Source organism: Pterocles gutturalis, unplaced genomic scaffold (assembly GCF_000699245.1).
Source record: "Pterocles gutturalis isolate BGI_N339 unplaced genomic scaffold, ASM69924v1 scaffold13731, whole genome shotgun sequence".
In the NCBI taxonomy this organism is placed as follows: Eukaryota; Metazoa; Chordata; class Aves; order Pterocliformes; family Pteroclidae; genus Pterocles; species Pterocles gutturalis.
The window spans coordinates 11042-28766 of record NW_010100652.1 but is presented as its reverse complement, the minus strand read 5'-3'; the positions used below and the strand labels follow the sequence as shown (position 1 = coordinate 28766).

At 50.7% G+C, this 17725-nt stretch overlaps 1 protein-coding gene across 1 annotated transcript in view; it reads right to left on the bottom strand.

The window, feature by feature from the left end:
* The window catches only part of TOX2 (TOX high mobility group box family member 2), a gene marked incomplete at its 5' end in the record, with an annotated part of 62932 nt that extends 51605 nt beyond the window's left edge, over positions 1 to 11327 (bottom strand). The window contains 1 exon segment of the mRNA XM_010080692.1: positions 11082 to 11327. Coding sequence (XP_010078994.1) covers positions 11082 to 11327 — 246 coding nt within the window.
* Positions 11328 to 17725: the final 6398 nt, after the last annotated feature.

The following is a 17725-nucleotide window of genomic DNA, read 5'->3' as shown; positions in this document are numbered from 1 at the left end:
CTGTCCCCCGGTGCTGGGGACCAAGGTGACAAATCCTCCATGAGGAGACGGGGCATTGGCCACCATGGGGCACCCTTTCCCCAAAGTCACATCCCTGACTCCAAAGAAATTATCTTCCAAATCTCCAGTTCACTTTTCAAAATGTGGAGGTTTCATATTCTCATTTGTTGGATTTTTCGACATCTGCACAATACAATTTAACCTCACCCAGAAAAACTGTTGAAGAGGGGTTGTATGCTAAAAAGGGGGAAAATGTCACCCTGGAGGAGTACCCAACCTGAATCTAAAGGGTTAAAACTGGGCTAAGTAACAGGCATCCATCTGCACGTCTGCATACTAGAGACAAACACATTTTAAGATCAGAATCAGTTCTTAAAAAAGATCCATCCCATACCTTGAACATATTTACTCCAGTTATTTGAAATGGTTCTGAAAACCTCCTTTATGCCATATTTACCTTATCTGCTACTGTAATTCACAGATTTCATTTCCCACTATATTTTTAATTTATATCATGTTTTATTTATACTACTGTCTTTTATGAAACCCCAAATTTCAAAACTGACATGAGCATTACACACATAAAGTAGACTTCTTATTATCAACGTGGCATAGGAGACAAAAAAAAAAATGACAGGAATAAATCTTAGGTTTTATGTTGGCGAGACGTTCTGCAAAGTAAGTGACATTTCTCAGCAACACAAATTGTACATTAAAAGATAATTTTCCGAACATGATACCAGCCATGGAGCGCAGCACCGTTACGCAAAGTAACAGCAAAGCTGTGCTTTAGCAAACGCGGGTTTTGTGCTGTGCTAGTTTGGCGTCAAGATTGCATCAGGTCTTGTGAGAAGACTTTGGAGTGATTAAGTTTGCTGTGCACGAAAGCCAGTTATTTGGCAAACTGTCAACACGGCGTAATTGATATTTTAATTACCCTCCTAATACAACCATGCTGTTCACAAGGAGGCTCCTCATCAGTGTTACACAAACTGTGGATTTAGAGCGCTGATTACAGCTCCAGCGAAGTCTGCTTAAATGCAACCTTAAATGCAATCGGTAATATCATAAATCGTGATAAATAAGGAAACCAAATTGTTTCGCAAACGCGCTTAACGGCTGGCGACGCGCAGCACAGCGCAAACAAGAGGGACCATCTCGCTTGACATATGTTCTGGGGGTGACAGCAGGGTTATTCTGTGGCTGATAAGGAAACTCTTTAACTAGCGGGACTGCCCCGCAGCCACCGGCTTATCGGAAAGATAGCGACCAACTCCAGGAGAAGAAAGGGAAGATTAGGAGGACAAACTTCTACGGCACAACGGATCGCCACGTGGTGCAGGGACGCTGTGTAATTGGAACCGGCTGTTACACCACCTTGGGATGGGACCTGCTGTCCTTCTGGCCAAGCAACGAGTAGAGGGAGATGAGGACCCGGTTTGCAGCACAAAACCAAAAGAGACGCGGACAAGAGAGACTTCTACAGCCAGACTTACACACACACATTGGCTCCTGCTGTGCAAGACCCTTCCTGCATGGTACAATGCGGTGCTGGAAGTAAGAGCACGTTTAAATGCTTTCCTACATCCCCTTGTTACGGGACAGAAAGAAAAGGGTGGATGTGAGCGAATAGCACAAAGAACGATGAATGGGGAAGAAGAAATCTAGATCAGGGGCATGATGAACCGGGCATGAGGGTGCAAGAGCTCCTGAGTTTTACAGGCTGCAGATCTCCTGTGCACCTCTGGCTATTATTTCGCACCTCTATATATTTTTTTTGGTCTTGCCTCTATAGGTAGGAAGCTCTCCAAGGTATCTTCTCCCTGTAGGTTTTGCACCATGTCAAGCACCTGTGGCTCTGGCCCAGGTATGTACAATATACATGACATTACAACTGGAACAGCATGTAGCTGTGATAATGATATGATCATGATGATAATAATAATAACAATAATAATAATAATACTGCTACAATAATATAGAGCAAAAAGTAATCTATAGGCGGCTATCATGGAAAATCTCCTAAGGGCGAGACCTCCTAGATGATGCAGTAATCCCACAGAACTCATCCTTTGAGAGGTGCCAGGTGGAATTTGTCACATCGAGGCAGGATTCCCCCAGGCAAGAATCCAGCACCGGCTGGCAGGAGCCTGCCCAGCTCAGGAAGAGCTTTGCTACCTCCCAGGAAGCACCAGGCACTTTGTATCGCGGGGCTTGGAGCCCACCTCCAGCAGATCTGCCAAAGGGAAACTGGGCCTGAGGGATGCTGACCAACAGCCTGATCCTTCAGCCATCCACGGAATTTGGAGGCTGCAATCAAGCCTCTTTTCTCAGAGGATCTGGGCTGTCAGGAGGAGATGGTCTGCAGAGGGAAAACCCACTTTCTAAAGCACTGAGGAGGAGACACACAAAGACATGGACAGGAGCAGTGTCCTCCTCCCCAGGCTGGGTACTGACCAGCCTTTTGGAAAATCACTTCTCAAAGACCCGTTGGCCATTCCCCTACGAGTTCAACGTGCTCCCACAGCGGCAGCGCCGGCTCCCCGTCTCCTCTCCTCCTCCGTGCACCGCACCGGCTGGACGCAGGCAGGAGGTGTGCTGAAGTCAGGGGGCTTCTCAGCACGAGGCAAAAACAGGATTTGAAACTACTGGAAAAAGCAACTTGGCTTATTGCAAAGTCAATTAATTTGTTAAGTGCTGTTGCTCTGTTGGGGGGTGACCAGAGCTGTAGGGAATGGACCAGAGCGAAGGGGAGCTGGGGCTGCATCTGCCTCTGGAGAAGCTGCCCTGGGGGAAGGTTGGGGTGTCACCTTGCTGGGGAGCACCGGGATCCCAGTAGCCTCCCCTCATGCCCAGGTGAGAGGCTGAGGAGCAGTTCTCCTGCGGGGAGGTGGCTCTGTGAGATTTTCAGGAAAAAAAGGCAGGTTCCCAGGCAAGACCCCCACCCTGGCAGAGGAAAGTCACCCTCCTCTAGACCCTGCAGGCCAAGGGCCACCTGGCCTTCTCCCTTCTCCTCATTCAGGGAGTACATCTTCCATTACCGACCAAAACCTAAAGAAGCTGTGGATGCCCCATCCCTGGAGGGGTTCAAGGCCAGGCTGGATGAGGCTTTGGGCAACCTGGGCTAGTGGGAGGTGTCCCTGCCCATGGCAGGGGGTGGCACTGGATGGGCTTTAAGGTCCCTTCCAACCCAAACCATCCTGTGATTCTATGATAACCCTCACCTGCTTTGCTTCTCAGCTATCACAACAGTTCACTAGTGCGAAGAGTGTGCCATGACACCTCACATCCTTGTACTCAGAAATGGGATCACCCATGGGTGAACCCAAGGACCAACCACGCAACGCGCCGGTAGGAGCTTGGTCCCTCGGTTTCCCTCTTCCCACACACAGCCCAGTCCTGCTCAGTCCTGCTGCTGCCGGGGCACTCGCAGAGCTGGGACCCAACCGTGCCTCCCGTCACCCCCATCCTCTCCCAGCAGCACATAGCAGGGACAGCTCCGAAGCACCAGCACCAGCTCTGTGAAAAGAGGGGCTGCTGCTCTGCAGGGAGCTCATCCTGGTGTTCAGGATGACCGGGAAGCTCCGGGAGAACCTCTCCCACGGAAGAAGAGGACTCGTATCCCGCAGGGACTCGCGTGTGTCCCTGCAGGCACCGGCTCTGCACCTGCATCCCCAGCTCTGAGAGCACGGCCGGGACCAGCAGCATCCCTGCTCTGCCCGAGCACAGCCAGTGCAGCCACCACGGTGAAAACTTCACAAAAACTATCAATACATCCCCCGTCCTCTGAGAAAGCATGTTTCAAAACACATACAAGAACAATTTCAGTCTTTGATTGGGAATCTTGTCTCTCAAGTTCCAACCTGGAGTGAAATTTTATGACCAAGCGATAAAGCTCGGGGGGAGGCGCGGAGGGAAGGGGGCTTTCACATGAAAATGCCAAGAGATACTTAAAGCCAGAAGCATGTGTGGGTGTTGCTAAATTAAGCTCGCAAGTAGGTGGGGCAAATGCCTTAAATGAGTTTGCGAAGGTAAAATAACGTTCATTAAAAATAGAAAAACAACTGAAAAAATATCCTTTGTATTCAACCTCACACTCGTACATCATAATGTTCCAGTAAAAGCCCATTTTCCCTTGAGATAATAAAAGAATTGAATTTTTCCTTATCGGTCATCTATTTTTCTAGCTAAAGCTATTACTCCCTCTCTGCGGTTGCTAGGCAACAAGAAATATTAATAGCAGCTTTTATTAGCTTAGCTTTAGCAGTGGAGTACCAGAATGAGAAAATGGAAAACATAAATGTGTTACATAAATCTTTCAACCTTTCAGGGTTTGTGTTAGTCTCTGTTTTCATAATGATTTATTGAAGTGATGGTTCATTTATGAGAAAAAGGAGTGTGAAATAAGAAAACGGAACATTACCCTGAAGGACTGTTTGAAAATAAATAATTATAGGAGGTGAAGAAAAGCTGTTTAAAACCATTTTTCTGAGTTTTATAAAATTTAAAAAGACATATTTCTTTCATTTATTGCCTCTGAGAAAAACACAAGCAGGGAATTGCAAACAGGGCTCTGGTTAATACAAAGAACCCTTCATGTACGGGTGTATTATTACTACTTGCCACCAAGGGCTCACGTTTGGGAGTTTAGTTTTTAAATACCGAACCATTAATAAGCAGAAAGACAAATTAATCCAAACCTAAAGCACACAACACAAAATTGCCAGTGCAAACTCATCCAGGACTGAAACACGCTGGACTCTGGGAAGTTTATGCTCCTGGTGATGTCCTGCCCGCCCGCGGATTGCCGGAGCTGGCTGAGCATTGCCCGAGCACCGCTCTCGCTGTTTGTTTATTTATTGTGGCTCAAACGATGAGCGTGAACATGCTCTAAAGGGCACTGCTGCAGGTACACGGCATTGGGATATAGCTTACTTTAAATTAATTATTTTAACAGGCAGTGATATAAAATTATTGACGTATTTGTGTCTTGGAAGTATTTACCAACAACATGCAAGCTGTACTGCCTACTGGGATCACCTATTTCCAATGACTTAGATAAAAGACTGCCACTCTTACTTGGCTCTTGTGTCAACATCTAATCGGTTGCCCAGAGAAGCTGTGGATGCCCCATCCCTGGAGGGGTTCAAGGCCAGGCTGGATGAGGCTTTGGGCAACCTGGGCTAGTGGGAGGTGTCCCTGCCCATGGCAGGGGGTGGGACTGGGTGGGCTTTAAGGTCCCTTCCAACCCAAACCAGTCTGTGATTCTGTTCTATGATTCTTTGATTCTGTTTCTAGCCTGAGCCAGAGGCAGTGGGAATGGCAGGAGTTTTCTCTGGGTAGCCCGGGGTCCAGCCCTAGGAAGGCAGTCGGGGTGCCTGGTGGTAGGCAGCACAGTTGGACGTGGCTGTACAGAGCCAAGAGTGTTAAACGTTTTCCAATAGAGGATATAAGAAATCATAGAATCACAGACTGGTTTGGGTGGGAAGGGACCTTAAAGCCTATCCAGTGCCACCCCCTGCCATGGGCAGGGACACCTCCCACTAGCCCAGGTTGCCCAAAGCCTCATCCAGCCTGGCCTTGAACCCCTCCAGGGATGGGGCATCCACAGCTTCTCTGGACAACCTGGGCCACTGCCTCACCCCCCGCACAGGAAAAAACTTCCTCTTAATATCCAACCTAAATCTGCCCTTTTTCAGCTTAAATAAATAAAATAAGTAACCCTGCTGTGTTTTGACAGTCTTGAGAAGGATGGGAGCTGGGGAGAGAGCTGTGGAGCCACAATAACTGGCCAGGGAGCTGGTCTTGCAGGAGGCCCTTCCTCGAGGTCTTCTGGTGACACCAGACAGGATGCTCCCCCCTGGAGTCCCGCAGCAGCCCCACAGCCTGGGCAGGCACATCCCAGCTCTGCGGAAGGGTGACTTTGCCCTTCCATTTCCCACATGGGAGACAGGCGGGTGGGTTGCTGCTGAGCTGTTTTGCTGTTCTCCTTTCCATTCCACAGCAAAGACCCATCGTGCTGGGCAACAGCTATTCAGATTGCAAAGTCAACCAATTCAGGAATTTCAGGGCTGCGCTCATCCTCCGTGCTACAGCTCAACCCCTATTGAGCCTTTCCTCTCTCCCCTCTACCTAAACAGGTTCCACAGGTAACTGGAGATTTGCCATTTTCACACCAAGAATATGCTTTTTGTCACTGGAGATTCTTCAAATTTTTTAAAGAATCTGTTTTCACTCAACAAACTGCAACAAAAAACTTCTGAGCTGTGGCTGCCGCCTTTCTCCACTTGAGTTGATGCTCCAGCTTGCTGCGAGCAGAAAAAAGTTATCCCCTGGGCTCACGGAAACGTTAGTGCCTTTAAAAGAGTCACCAAGACCTCTCAGCGTGAGAAGCACCAGATGCAGACACAGGGACAGCTGCCAGTCTCCAAAGTTGACATAGCAGCTACAAAGCCTACATTTGCTCGTAACAGTTGCCACACGTCCAAAACAATGCTTCCCCCACGCAGAAATACACAGCTGTGCCCAATTTTTCCCTGGACAGGGCAGAGAAGGAACGGTGCGGGGTGGCTGCAGCCCCACAACACCCACCATGGAGAAACTTCCCAGGGTGCCCAGAGAAGCTGTGGATGCCCCATCCCTGGAGAGGTTCAAGGCCAGGCTGGATGAGGCTTTGAGCAACCTGGGCTAGTGGGAGGTGTCCCTGCCCATGGCAGGGGGTGGAACTCACTGATCTTCAAGGTCCCTTCCAACCCAGACCAGTGCAGGATCCTACGATTCTAGGAAATGGGCTGATTTTTCACGTGCCCCAGCATGGCACATCCTTCAACTGCACTTGGAGGAGCACAGTCTCAGCGTTCCCAAGCAGTGGTGGGGGGCTCTGGGCAGCACTGTCCCTGACCGGGGGCTCCTGCTGCCCCCAGCCCGGCACAGCACCTGGGGACCAGGGACGGTCCCACCCGATAGGCAGAGATACCCCCCGCCCGCTCAGCCACTATCTAATATTTATGGAAATATGTTTGTGCTGCATTGGAAATTCCTGGGCTCTGCCCTTGCTCGCCCTCTGTTTCTGTCAAATACGTTCTGCCAAATCCCTTCTGAAATCTCATTTATTCCCAGCAGCTCCTTAACCCAGCGGGCACCCCACCTCACCAGCCATCACCGCTGATTCTCACCGGTTCTCTGCCCCCTCCCCTGCTTTGTCCCACAGCCCCATGGCCCCCAGGTCCCCACCCCAGGGTGTCCCAGCTCCCAGGTCTCCCTGCAGACCCGCGGAGGGCTCAGCAGCCGCTTGGCCACACCGTAACGCTGCTAGAATGTTCACAGTGGGAAAAGTCATCCTCTTTCCAAGGAAAACATATTTTCTCCTTTTTGATTATTCTTTCCTAAATATTCCCATTTCTGAATGAAAATCACATCTCTTTTCCTTCCCTCCTGCCATTCCTCCTCTTTCCTTCCTCTTTTCCCATAGCAAAAGAGAGGACAGTAGGAAAAAACCAAAAAATCCACTGTATTAGGAATTTGTTGTTTGTTTGTTCCTTATCACCAACACAAAAAATGACATGCCTGCCCCAAAGGAGCCAGCCCTGCCTCCTCCCCAGCCTCCCCGCACCTCGCTCCATCGGTCTTCCGAACATCACATCTTCTGCCACCTCTTTGCCCACTCTTGTCCCCCATCCCTGCCTCTCTCCTCTCCAGCTCCCTGCATCCCGCCTTCAGTGTTCAAAAACTCCCTTGACATCTAAAAACTGATGGGGAAAACAAAAAAATAAGGAAATAGAGCAACAGAACCAGTAGTGTAGAGCCACGTTATGGGAATGTAGAGCCGGTCCATGGGGCAGAGTGAAGCGTGCAGAGGCCAGTGGCATGGAGGATGCTCCGGATGTGACTATACTGATGGGATAAGGAAACACAGAGGTGACAGTGGCTTTGGCTTTTCCCCATCAGGATACAAGCCCTTTGCTCAAACGAGGGTCTCCAGCTCCTGACACCCCACGGCGGGGCTGGAGCCAGGAGCAGGGCTGGCACACAGCAAATCCACTATCACACTCCAGCTCATATCCTGCCATTGGAATTTCTGAGCTGATTTAAACCCCCTCTGAGTTGGTGTTCACCCGCACCGTGGGGGCAGCAGCCCCCTCCCTTGCAGAGGCACTGGGAGGTTTAATTCAATCCAAGGATAATGTTGGGACACCCCAGGACAGAGACACACTGAAGGGGACAGCAGCCTGCACCAGGATTTTCCTTATTCACTTCTGAGCTGCAGAGGAAAATGCCAGTCCTGTAGCTCTCAGTGAGCCCTGGCTCTGGTATTTCAGCCGCATTCATGAGGATGCCTTAAAAAAATCCTGAAGCTCAAGTTGCTTCTTTAAAGGAGAAGTCTAAGCAGTGTCTAAACATTTTACCTGCAATTGTTTGTCATCTGTCACTATATTCAAACCAAAAGCCACGGCAGCCAAGGCAGGAAACAGCTGCATATGCACAAACCGGTGAACTGCAGCAAAGAGCCACAGCAAGGAGAGAGGCTCCAGCTCCAGCATTTGCATGGGCAACGTGGGTCCTGCAACAAAGCCAAACCCTCTGCACGCCTCCTCTGCAGGCTCAGCCAGGACTTGCTCCTGGACTGGCTTCCCACTGCTCCCCGTACAGCAATAAATCCCCTCTTTTTGGAAGTGTCAGCAAACAAGTCCCTTTCTTGATCTGGAGGCTTCTCCCTGCAAACACCCACCTGCAGGTGGCTGACTTTTGGGCAGGGTTGTAGCACATCGCGCACGCTGTGTTGTCATGATGCCCAACACACGGCTGGCTTCACGGGGCTGCCACCGACATATTAGAATCACAGAACGGTTTGGGTTGGAAGGGACCTTAAAGCCCATCCAGTGCCACCCCCTGCCATGGGCAGGGACACCTCCCACTAGCCCAGGTTGCCCAAAGCCTCATCCAGCCTGGCCTTGAACCCCTCCAGGGATGGGGCATCCACAGCTTCTCTGGGCAACCTGGGCCACTGCCTCACCCCCCGCACAGGAAAACATTTCTTCCTCACATCTCATCTCCATCTCCCCTCTTCCAATTTAAAACCGTTCCCCCCCATCCTACTGCTACACTCCCTGGTATTTCCCACAGGAGTTTAAAAATCTGCCCTGTCTCTGGGATGTCAGTGTGCTCTCTCCCATGAACACTAGCAGGGGTTACACGTGCTATGGGATGAACGCTGCCACCACAGGATGGTGCTGGAGTCAGGGGAGACTCCATCAGGGCATCCAAAAAAAAAAAAAAAAAAAAAAAAGAGGCTCAAAGGTTTTGCCTTTCAGTGGGAGAAGTCTGACGGCATGGAAAAAAAGGCTTTGAGAAGAGGGTATGGCAGGATTTAATTTTGACCTGAAATCGCATCCCAGTTCACTCCCTGATCTGCTTCCTTTGCTGCTGGGACCTCTGAAGACGTATTACAGCTCCAAGGGCTTCTGCTCAAAACTAAATTATTTCAATTCACTATCAGCTGGAAAATTCCGGGTTCACTGGACTTTTTATTTTTGTAGTAAGGGGCAAACAAATCTTAATCTCTCTATTCTATGTTTACAGCCCACTAAGCCCCTCTCTTATCTTCTCTGGCTCAGGCCTGATTTATTGTCACGATGCTGCATTTGTAAAACAGTACCATAAAGTAAGAACGAGAACATTTCCCAAGGACTACTCCAAAATAAATTATTTCAGACTTACAGAAGCTGCTTAATAAATCCCCCTATTCTTGTTTCTTTAGGTATTTTAGAAAATGATTTATAAGTGCAATATCACCTCTCAAAAATGAGACAATCAACACAGGACAAAATTATCGTGTTATGAAAATAGGGGTCAGGCAAAAGGGCTGTGCTTTAAATTAAACCAGGGAAAAATATTTCATCTGAAACTGACTCTTTTTGTCTCAGAAATGAATGTTTTAATCACCTAAGAACGTAAAAGCTAATGCAGAGACCTAAGTAATATTTAATTTCATAGAAACATGCCTGTGTTCAATATTGATGGGCAGAACATGATATTGTTTCTGAAACACACTAACAATGAAACTTGGAGACGCATCAAGACTTTTGAAAGCCTTGGGATCTTCCTAGACTAAGAGATAATATCCCATTTAAATATTTAAATACCACCAGCTTTCAGACTGTTATCTGTTCCCGCAATCGACACCGACCGCTCGCCAGCTAGCGCAGCGGCAGGCTCGCAGACATGCTATTTAAGTAAAATTAACTCTGTTTGATATTGATGCCTTCCAACGGCATCCATGAAAATCAATGACCTTCGAGAGAAAAAACATAGAAAACCAACCACAGGGCTCAATCCACTAAAGAGGAAAATATTAATAAACAGCAACAGTATTAATGCAATACCACTGCCACAATCATGTCGCAACCTTCCCTTGGTGCTGCTGACACAGAAGCATCGTAAGGTCTAATTAGCCCTGAAGTTTCTTCCCAGAGCTGCACTTCATTATCCCTGCCTTAGTTATCCCCACGGAAGAGTCATTCGAAACTCCGACAGGTATCCCCTTGCCGCGGCGTGCGCCAGGAGGCGGTTTGAGTGTGCACATGCAGGGGGGATCTTGTTCCCCTGGCAATCAATAGGGCAGCTCTCCCTCCACGGATCACCCGCGCTCCCCCTGCCCATGCCACCAGGGCCACCCTGGCAGCAGGACAGCGGGGACGGGCTGGGGGCTTTCCCCAGCAGGAGAAAGGACGCAGGGCGTTGGGGCACTGAACCGGGGGCTGTGGCTGGTTGGAGCACGTGCACTGTGCTGGGTTCAGCGAGGATACTCTGTACCCAGGGGAAAACAACCTCTCCCCTGGCTCTCAAGTGGTTCCTGAGCTCAGGAAGACACCAAACTGGAAACATAAAATTGCCACCACGAGCGTGGCCATGCTATGACAGTGACATCTGCCACCGCACCCCAACCGTGGCAGCTGCACCACCAGCTCCTCCCAGCCCCAGAGCAAACATCTCATCGTTCCCGTCCTTCTGCCTTCGGTCTGAACTCACAACGCAACATCCCGAGCGGCTTTAACCAAGAGTAAGAGGGGAAAGTCACCAACCGTGGGTAGCTGGCTGGAGAGGAGATGCCCGTCCTGACTCAACATGTTGGAGACCATGATGGCCGGCAGGTCCATGTTCTGGTAGGGGTAGGCTGGGATCAGGCTGTTCGGAGGGAGGCTGTGGCACAGGGAGTGATATCCAGCTTCGTGGTCCACCAAGTGCAGGAGGGAAGGGTCGGGGAGATTCGGAGGCGTTATGGGAGGGATCTCATAGTCTTCGTTATTCTCATTCTGACCGTTATACGTCTAAAACGTAAAAAAGACATTTTGCAATGCATCACTGCCTTGTTGCTTCGGAAAAGAAAAGCGATTATTTGTTTGAGAAATATAAAAGGACATGCTAGGGGGAATGGTTTTGTTTTAATAAAAAAAGACATCTCCAGCCCCGGACACCAGCAGGTTGTAACTAGGTGAGAACCAGGCAGGGAGTGTGGCAGCACTTCCCCATCCAGCAGGGACACCCCGTGTCCTCGCACCCCTCCGGTCTGCCCAGGGCACCCGCACCGCTCCCCTCTCCCACGCTGCACCCTCCAGCACACCTTCAGCTCCCCAAAACCCCCGCAGAGGCTCCCCCGCGGGCGGCGCAGCGGGCGAGTGATGCTCGCAGAGCCACAGCCGTGATGGAGCGCGGCCCTTTGCCAACCAGCTGCTGCATTTTCAAGGCAAAGTCCCTCTCTGGGCACCCTGCTCAGCTCTCACAGTTTGTATTTTCAAGAGTGTTTAGGAGAATTAGCTTCGTGGAATTAACTAGTGCTTGGGAACAAAATTCCCGTTGATTCCGCACAAACTCCAGCACAGAAGCTACAAGCAGGGGGAGAGATTTGCAAACACAGCCAGCACATGGGGTTTAAATCCTTTAAAGCAAGCCGGCATGACTCCACACCACACAGGGAGATCTGTCCTTCCCTATACCCTCATCCACATTGTGTTTGGCCCAGCACCCCCCCATCTCCCCCCAACGCTCCCTCGAGGCGACCGCGAACGTGCAGACGTTGGTGCTCCTGGTGTCCCCGGTGTTTTCTGGTGGCTTGTTTTCTTCTAAGTGTTCCAATTTATATGGAGAAAGAATATGTTCTAGCACCTGTGCAATCGTTCTCACTTCAGACAAAACCATATTTGCTTTGTAATGTAAGTGTGAATCTATCTAAAATTATTAATTATCAAAGCAGAACATTACGAGTCTCTGGCAGAGGAGGCTCATTCTAAACATCTCCTGTTTCACATGTTATTACAGCATATGAAATTCTGATTAGCCATAGTATTATACACATGGATTTTAAGCTAAATTTCCCAGATCACCTAGTTTCACGGTTGGATTTTGACTTAATACTTGATTTAAAAGCAAAACCCCAGATGTGGGCAAAACCAGTTAAGCACTGTAGGCTTTATTAATCCATTGCCCCAGAGCTCACACGTGGATTCGTGCTCTTCATCACCCCACACTGCAGGGGGAAAACCCTTCATAAAATAAAATAAAACCTGTATTTATAAAATAAAATAAAACCTGTGTTTAACCAGAGTACAGAAGTCGGCGGGAGAGGCGGCGGGGAGGCAGGAGGATGTGTGGAGGGGTGGAAGGGCTCCCGGCGGGAGGGCTCCGGCTCTGCCCGGGAGGGACATGTCCCCACGGGGTGTCACAGCAGGGGGTCGCTCCTGCCTCCCCCCAAAACCAGGCTGGAGGCGGCTCATCTTCTGCTAAGCTGGCCCCCCACCTCTTGCTGCCCCTCAGCCCATTGCAAAAAAGAGAGAGAAAAGAGCAGGTTCTGCACATCCCACCCAACCCTGTGCCCGAGATGGCAGGGGGTGGAACTAGGGGATCTTTAAGGTCCCTTCCAACCCAAACCACTCTGTGAGTCTATTCCCGCTGGCTGCGGGGAAATATGAGCACACACGAAATCCAAGCCGGAGCCTGGGCTGAGCTAGCTCCGTGCCAGCAGTTATTGTTCAGGGGAAATTCAAGCCCAGCTATTTTTCCAGCCAGCTTCTGTCTAGCAGCGGTGTTAAACGGGGAAGGCAAGGGGCTGCGAGGATGCACACAAGAGCAGACAGACAGATCCCATTTAATACATCTGGTAGTTAGGTTTGCGCCTGGGCTACGCCCCTCGAGGTACGGCCGATTCTTCCCCAGTTATTTAAGAGGATTTCACTCCATGCTCTACGGAAAGGGATTTAAATAAATCATCGCGCAGCAACCTTGTTCCTGCAACTGGTTTATTTTGGTATCAGGTATATAAGCGAGTGGCTTTGCTGTACTTAACTAAATTATGTAAAACCCACTCAAAGTTTCCTAAAGCTCTCTTTAAAACTACAAGTTCCTTGTGGTGCTGCAGAGCAGCTCACCGAAGGGCTTTGAGGTGGTTTTGGAAGGAAAAAGTCCCGCTCACCCCCCTGCACGTTGGAAAAAAAAAAAAAAAGAAAAAAAACCAAACAAAAAAAGACCTGTTGAAATGACAAAGCTTTCCGAATAGCTCCGGTATTGTGCAGACATATCAAAATGACAATCAAAGCTGTTCACAATCAAAATCAGATTAGACAATATCCAATCAACATAATCAGGCTCGGCGCCTGCCAGCTTTCACACCCTATCGCTACCAACAGTTTTCCAAAGCAAGCCGCGTTTATTCTATATGTGTTTTAAAAAGATCGCTAGAAAGATAAGGAAGGGGGATGAGACAGAGAGACACTCAGAAGGGTGGGAAAGGGGGTGATTTATTGTCACACGCTTGTGCTGATTGACATGTTGGAGGTGACGTCTCCATCCCCAAAAAGGGGGGTCTTACGCCCTGTGCACAGAAGCTGTCGTCTCAAACCAGTGACACCCAACACCCCCTTCTGCCACCGTGTGGGCTACGCTCCAGATTATATTTTCTATTCTTATGTTAATTTGAATTAAATTAAACAGCCAATTATCCGTTATAAGGATACATTACAAATTAGATCAGCGAGCTGCTCTGAACCCATCCATCCCACCAGGACTCCGAATGCGGGGGCAGAGACGCTCGCGCTGCCGAAAGGCTGCCCGTTATGGTACACAAAAAAGATCTGGGATTTTCCACCGTCAAACAGATGATGGTTGTTGTGATTGCACATTATTCCTCTTCAAATTAAAACACTGAAATCAGCTGAAACAACAAACCTCCTCTTGCAAACCCTCTCCCGGCTCGCACCGCAGGGCGGATGGGTGCTGGGGTGTCAGACCCCTGCTTCTGCCCGCAGCGGGATGGGGCAACAGGATGGAGCCAAGCACCCTCTGAGAGGGGACAGAGCCTTCTCTCTGCCCCCCCCTTGCCCTCAGACCCCTGTGCATCCCTACACCCCGGCTATAGGGGCTGTCCTGCAGGGACAGGCACGGGGCACGGACCGGGCTGCCCTGAGCACGGCACCGGGGCTGTGCCCTGTGCTTGCACAGCGATGCCACATGATGCACCATTGCAGCAGGTACAACCAACCTCTGACAGCAGCAAAATCGTATTTAAAACCTATTTTTCCTTCTTGAAATCCAAGTTTGAACAGGGGTCCCTGGACCATCTCCTACAGACTCGGGGCAGAGGACAGAGAGGTGGAGGGGAGGTGGCATGGGGACATGAAGAGATGCATCCATCCAGCTGTGCTCATGCCACGCAGCTCCTCCACCGCCCTCTCCTCATGTCTGGCTGGGCAACAGCTCCCTAGATCTGTGCCTTCAGCACCAGGAGGTGTGGAAGGGTCTGTAACAGGGAGAAAGACTCTAGTTCCCAGCAAGGTGACACCCAGGCCACATCCAGGACCAGAAGGAGCCAGGACAGGTAACCACATTACCACTGCTCCCTCCCAGCTCACAAGCACAGGGCTGGGGACATGCTATTTGCCTTCCATTGTTTGCTGAACCCCTGGCAAGAGCACGGGGTGCCTTGCACAGCGACTCGGGGACGATAAGCCACGATCGCCCAGGCTTCCCGCCCTGCCTGATGCAGGGATGGGAATGGAGACACCCATTCCCAGCTCTCACTTCGATCTACTCCAAGCATCGGGCCAGGTTTCCACTCCTTTAGCTCAGGTACACTGAGCCCAGACACTCCTCTGCCTTGCAGCACGCAGAGCCCAGCGCAGGAGAGGCTCTCAGGCAGGAGGTGGCTTTGGGGACTGTCCAGTCAATGGCACGCGGCTCATCTCTGCTGCAAACCCGGAGCCCATCCATGGGTTATCGACATGCCCTGGGTGTCCCTCACCTCTGCACTGCGATGGGCATGGCGACCCTGTGCGCTCTCTGCTACTGGACTCAAAACCACGCTCAGCGGTGCTGCTGCTTCATCTTCTGCCCCCATGCTGTACCTCCTCTTGAGCTGCAAATAGAGCCGAGCTCTGGCAAGCTCCCACTGGCCACCCAGTAACGAAACCACCCTGGCTAGCTGTAGGGCCGAGCCCAGGGGAGCGTTCCCAGCAACCACAGCGAAGGGAAGGCTGGTTTGGATCAATCCACCCATCCCTGGCTCCACAAGTCCAGCTGATCCGAGACCAAGGGATGTGCAGCCACCCTAATGCAGTGCAGCCCTTGAGGGACCAGCTGTGATTCAGCCCGAGCCATACCACAGCCATGCTTTAAAAGAAACTTCGAATTCACCACGCAGGTGACTCAGGAGGGAGCTACACGTGTTGAGCATGTCTACAAACTCAGCCTTTAGCTTTCTCCTGCCTTTCCCCTCTTGGGAGGGGAGGAAAGTGCTGTCCTTTACAAAACACTCCACAGCCAGCCAGCACCATCTCTCCCCTGAGCGTTGGTATCAATCACAGAGGACAGACTTGACCAAGGAGCTGGGAAACCATTCTCCTCGGCAGCATGGCAAAGTCCAGTGACTCCAGTTCACCACTGACTCATGTCGTGATCCATGAGGATCCAGGAGGTGCAGCCAAGCATTGATTCAGAGAAATATTATTCACAGGGAGAAGGACAGACATTTGCAGCATTATTGCAGGTAAATATTTGCCCTGCCAAATAACATCCAACAGTAAATATGAGCCTAAGAGAGAACATTCATTCTCGGTAAGGCACAAGGAAATACTCAGGACTAGCGTGATCCATCCCACCCTCATCATCCAGATGACACAAACCACCACGGACTCTGAACCATGCCTCATCTACTAACTAGGTTTTTCCAGCAAGAGCTTACTGCCATAGCAACTTGACTCTCCAGACATGTCCGAGGTGAGACGGGTCTAAGCAGACCAAAGCCAGCCTGGCAAGTCTGCAAAGGGAGGAAAGCATCGCTCTTTGGCAGGATGAGAGGTACGACCGAGGGCTGCACCTTGAGCTCCCGGTGTGCATAAAGAGTGGGGAGGACACAGAGGTTACGGGGTGCCCACGCTGGCCCGCGAGCAGCAATGGCAATGCCCCCGCTCCCGCCCAAGGCCAGCTGGGCATGGGGACGGCAGCAAGAGCTGTGTCCCCAGGGAGAGCACCACCAGCTATCCCTGCACAGCTGGGAAAGGGGCTGCGGAAACACAACCGGTTTGTGGGGTATTGCGGCTGCACCAAGGGTGGACGATGCATCGGGTCGGGTCAGAAGCCGGATAAATGCATCGCTTTGTCATACAGAGTCTTTCCCTGCTTCTCACACATACACACAAAAGGACTCACCGTGTGGCAGTGTTCACACAAGCTGCGTGGCATGTGAGGCTGAGAGAAGAACTTGGGCCATATAAAGAGGAAAAAAGCCAAAACACAATGAATAAGTGAAACCCGAAGCTTAACTAAGGCAAGCTACCCTGTATTTCCCTGAAAGCCTCCGATCTGCTCTCCCACCACACACATCACTCCACACAGACACGATCACATTTGCAGGACGGGGGTTTTGATCCATTTCTCCAGCAAGGCAACCACAGAGGTTTTCTGCTTGGCACAAAGCACTGAATCCCCGGGGACGGAAACAAGAGTTCAGGTGGCAGGACAAGGTGGAAATCGCTTGGACATTGCAAACTACCGAGAAACGCTCCAGGGTCAGCAAGAGAAATGACCCACAGCTCGGTGTGGGGTGACCCACGGGACTGTAGACCCCTTTGGCACCCCTTCTCCGGGTGGGGTGCCGGGGGGCTGCGCTCACACCTGTGATTCCCCAAGCCCTGTGCCAAGCAGTGAAGCAGCACTGATTTTCCGCGTCAGCAGCTCTGGGTCTTAGGAATGGAAATTGATTTGCCTCATCTTCACATGCGGAGATCCAGCGTGTGAATAGCAGGGCCAATGAATTACTTGGGTAGAGTTGGATAAATACTGTAAAGAAGTATTTATTAAGTCAGTCACATACAATCTACAAATTGCCTTTGAAGTGTTCCCAGCCCCTTTTACATTAACTTTCACACGCTCAGGTTTTTGACTATGGGAACGTAGTTGAAAAGGGAAAAATGAGTTCTTGTGTGAACCCCGGGGAGGCTGGGAGCACAGCAGAGCAGCCAGCAACCTGCGGGACAGCTGGGCTCTGCCGGCCTCTGTGCCCCTCATCCACCCCCGTGGCAGTGGGCTTTTAAATCCCAAAGAAACGGCGGCACACCCAAAGAGCCAGCCCACACTTCCACGCTCCCTGTTCCTCACCGTTTCCTCCCATCGCGCTGGCGTTGCTCTGACGCAGAGTCTGCACGTTACGCCAGCCTGCTGCAGGGAGCCAGCCCCCAGC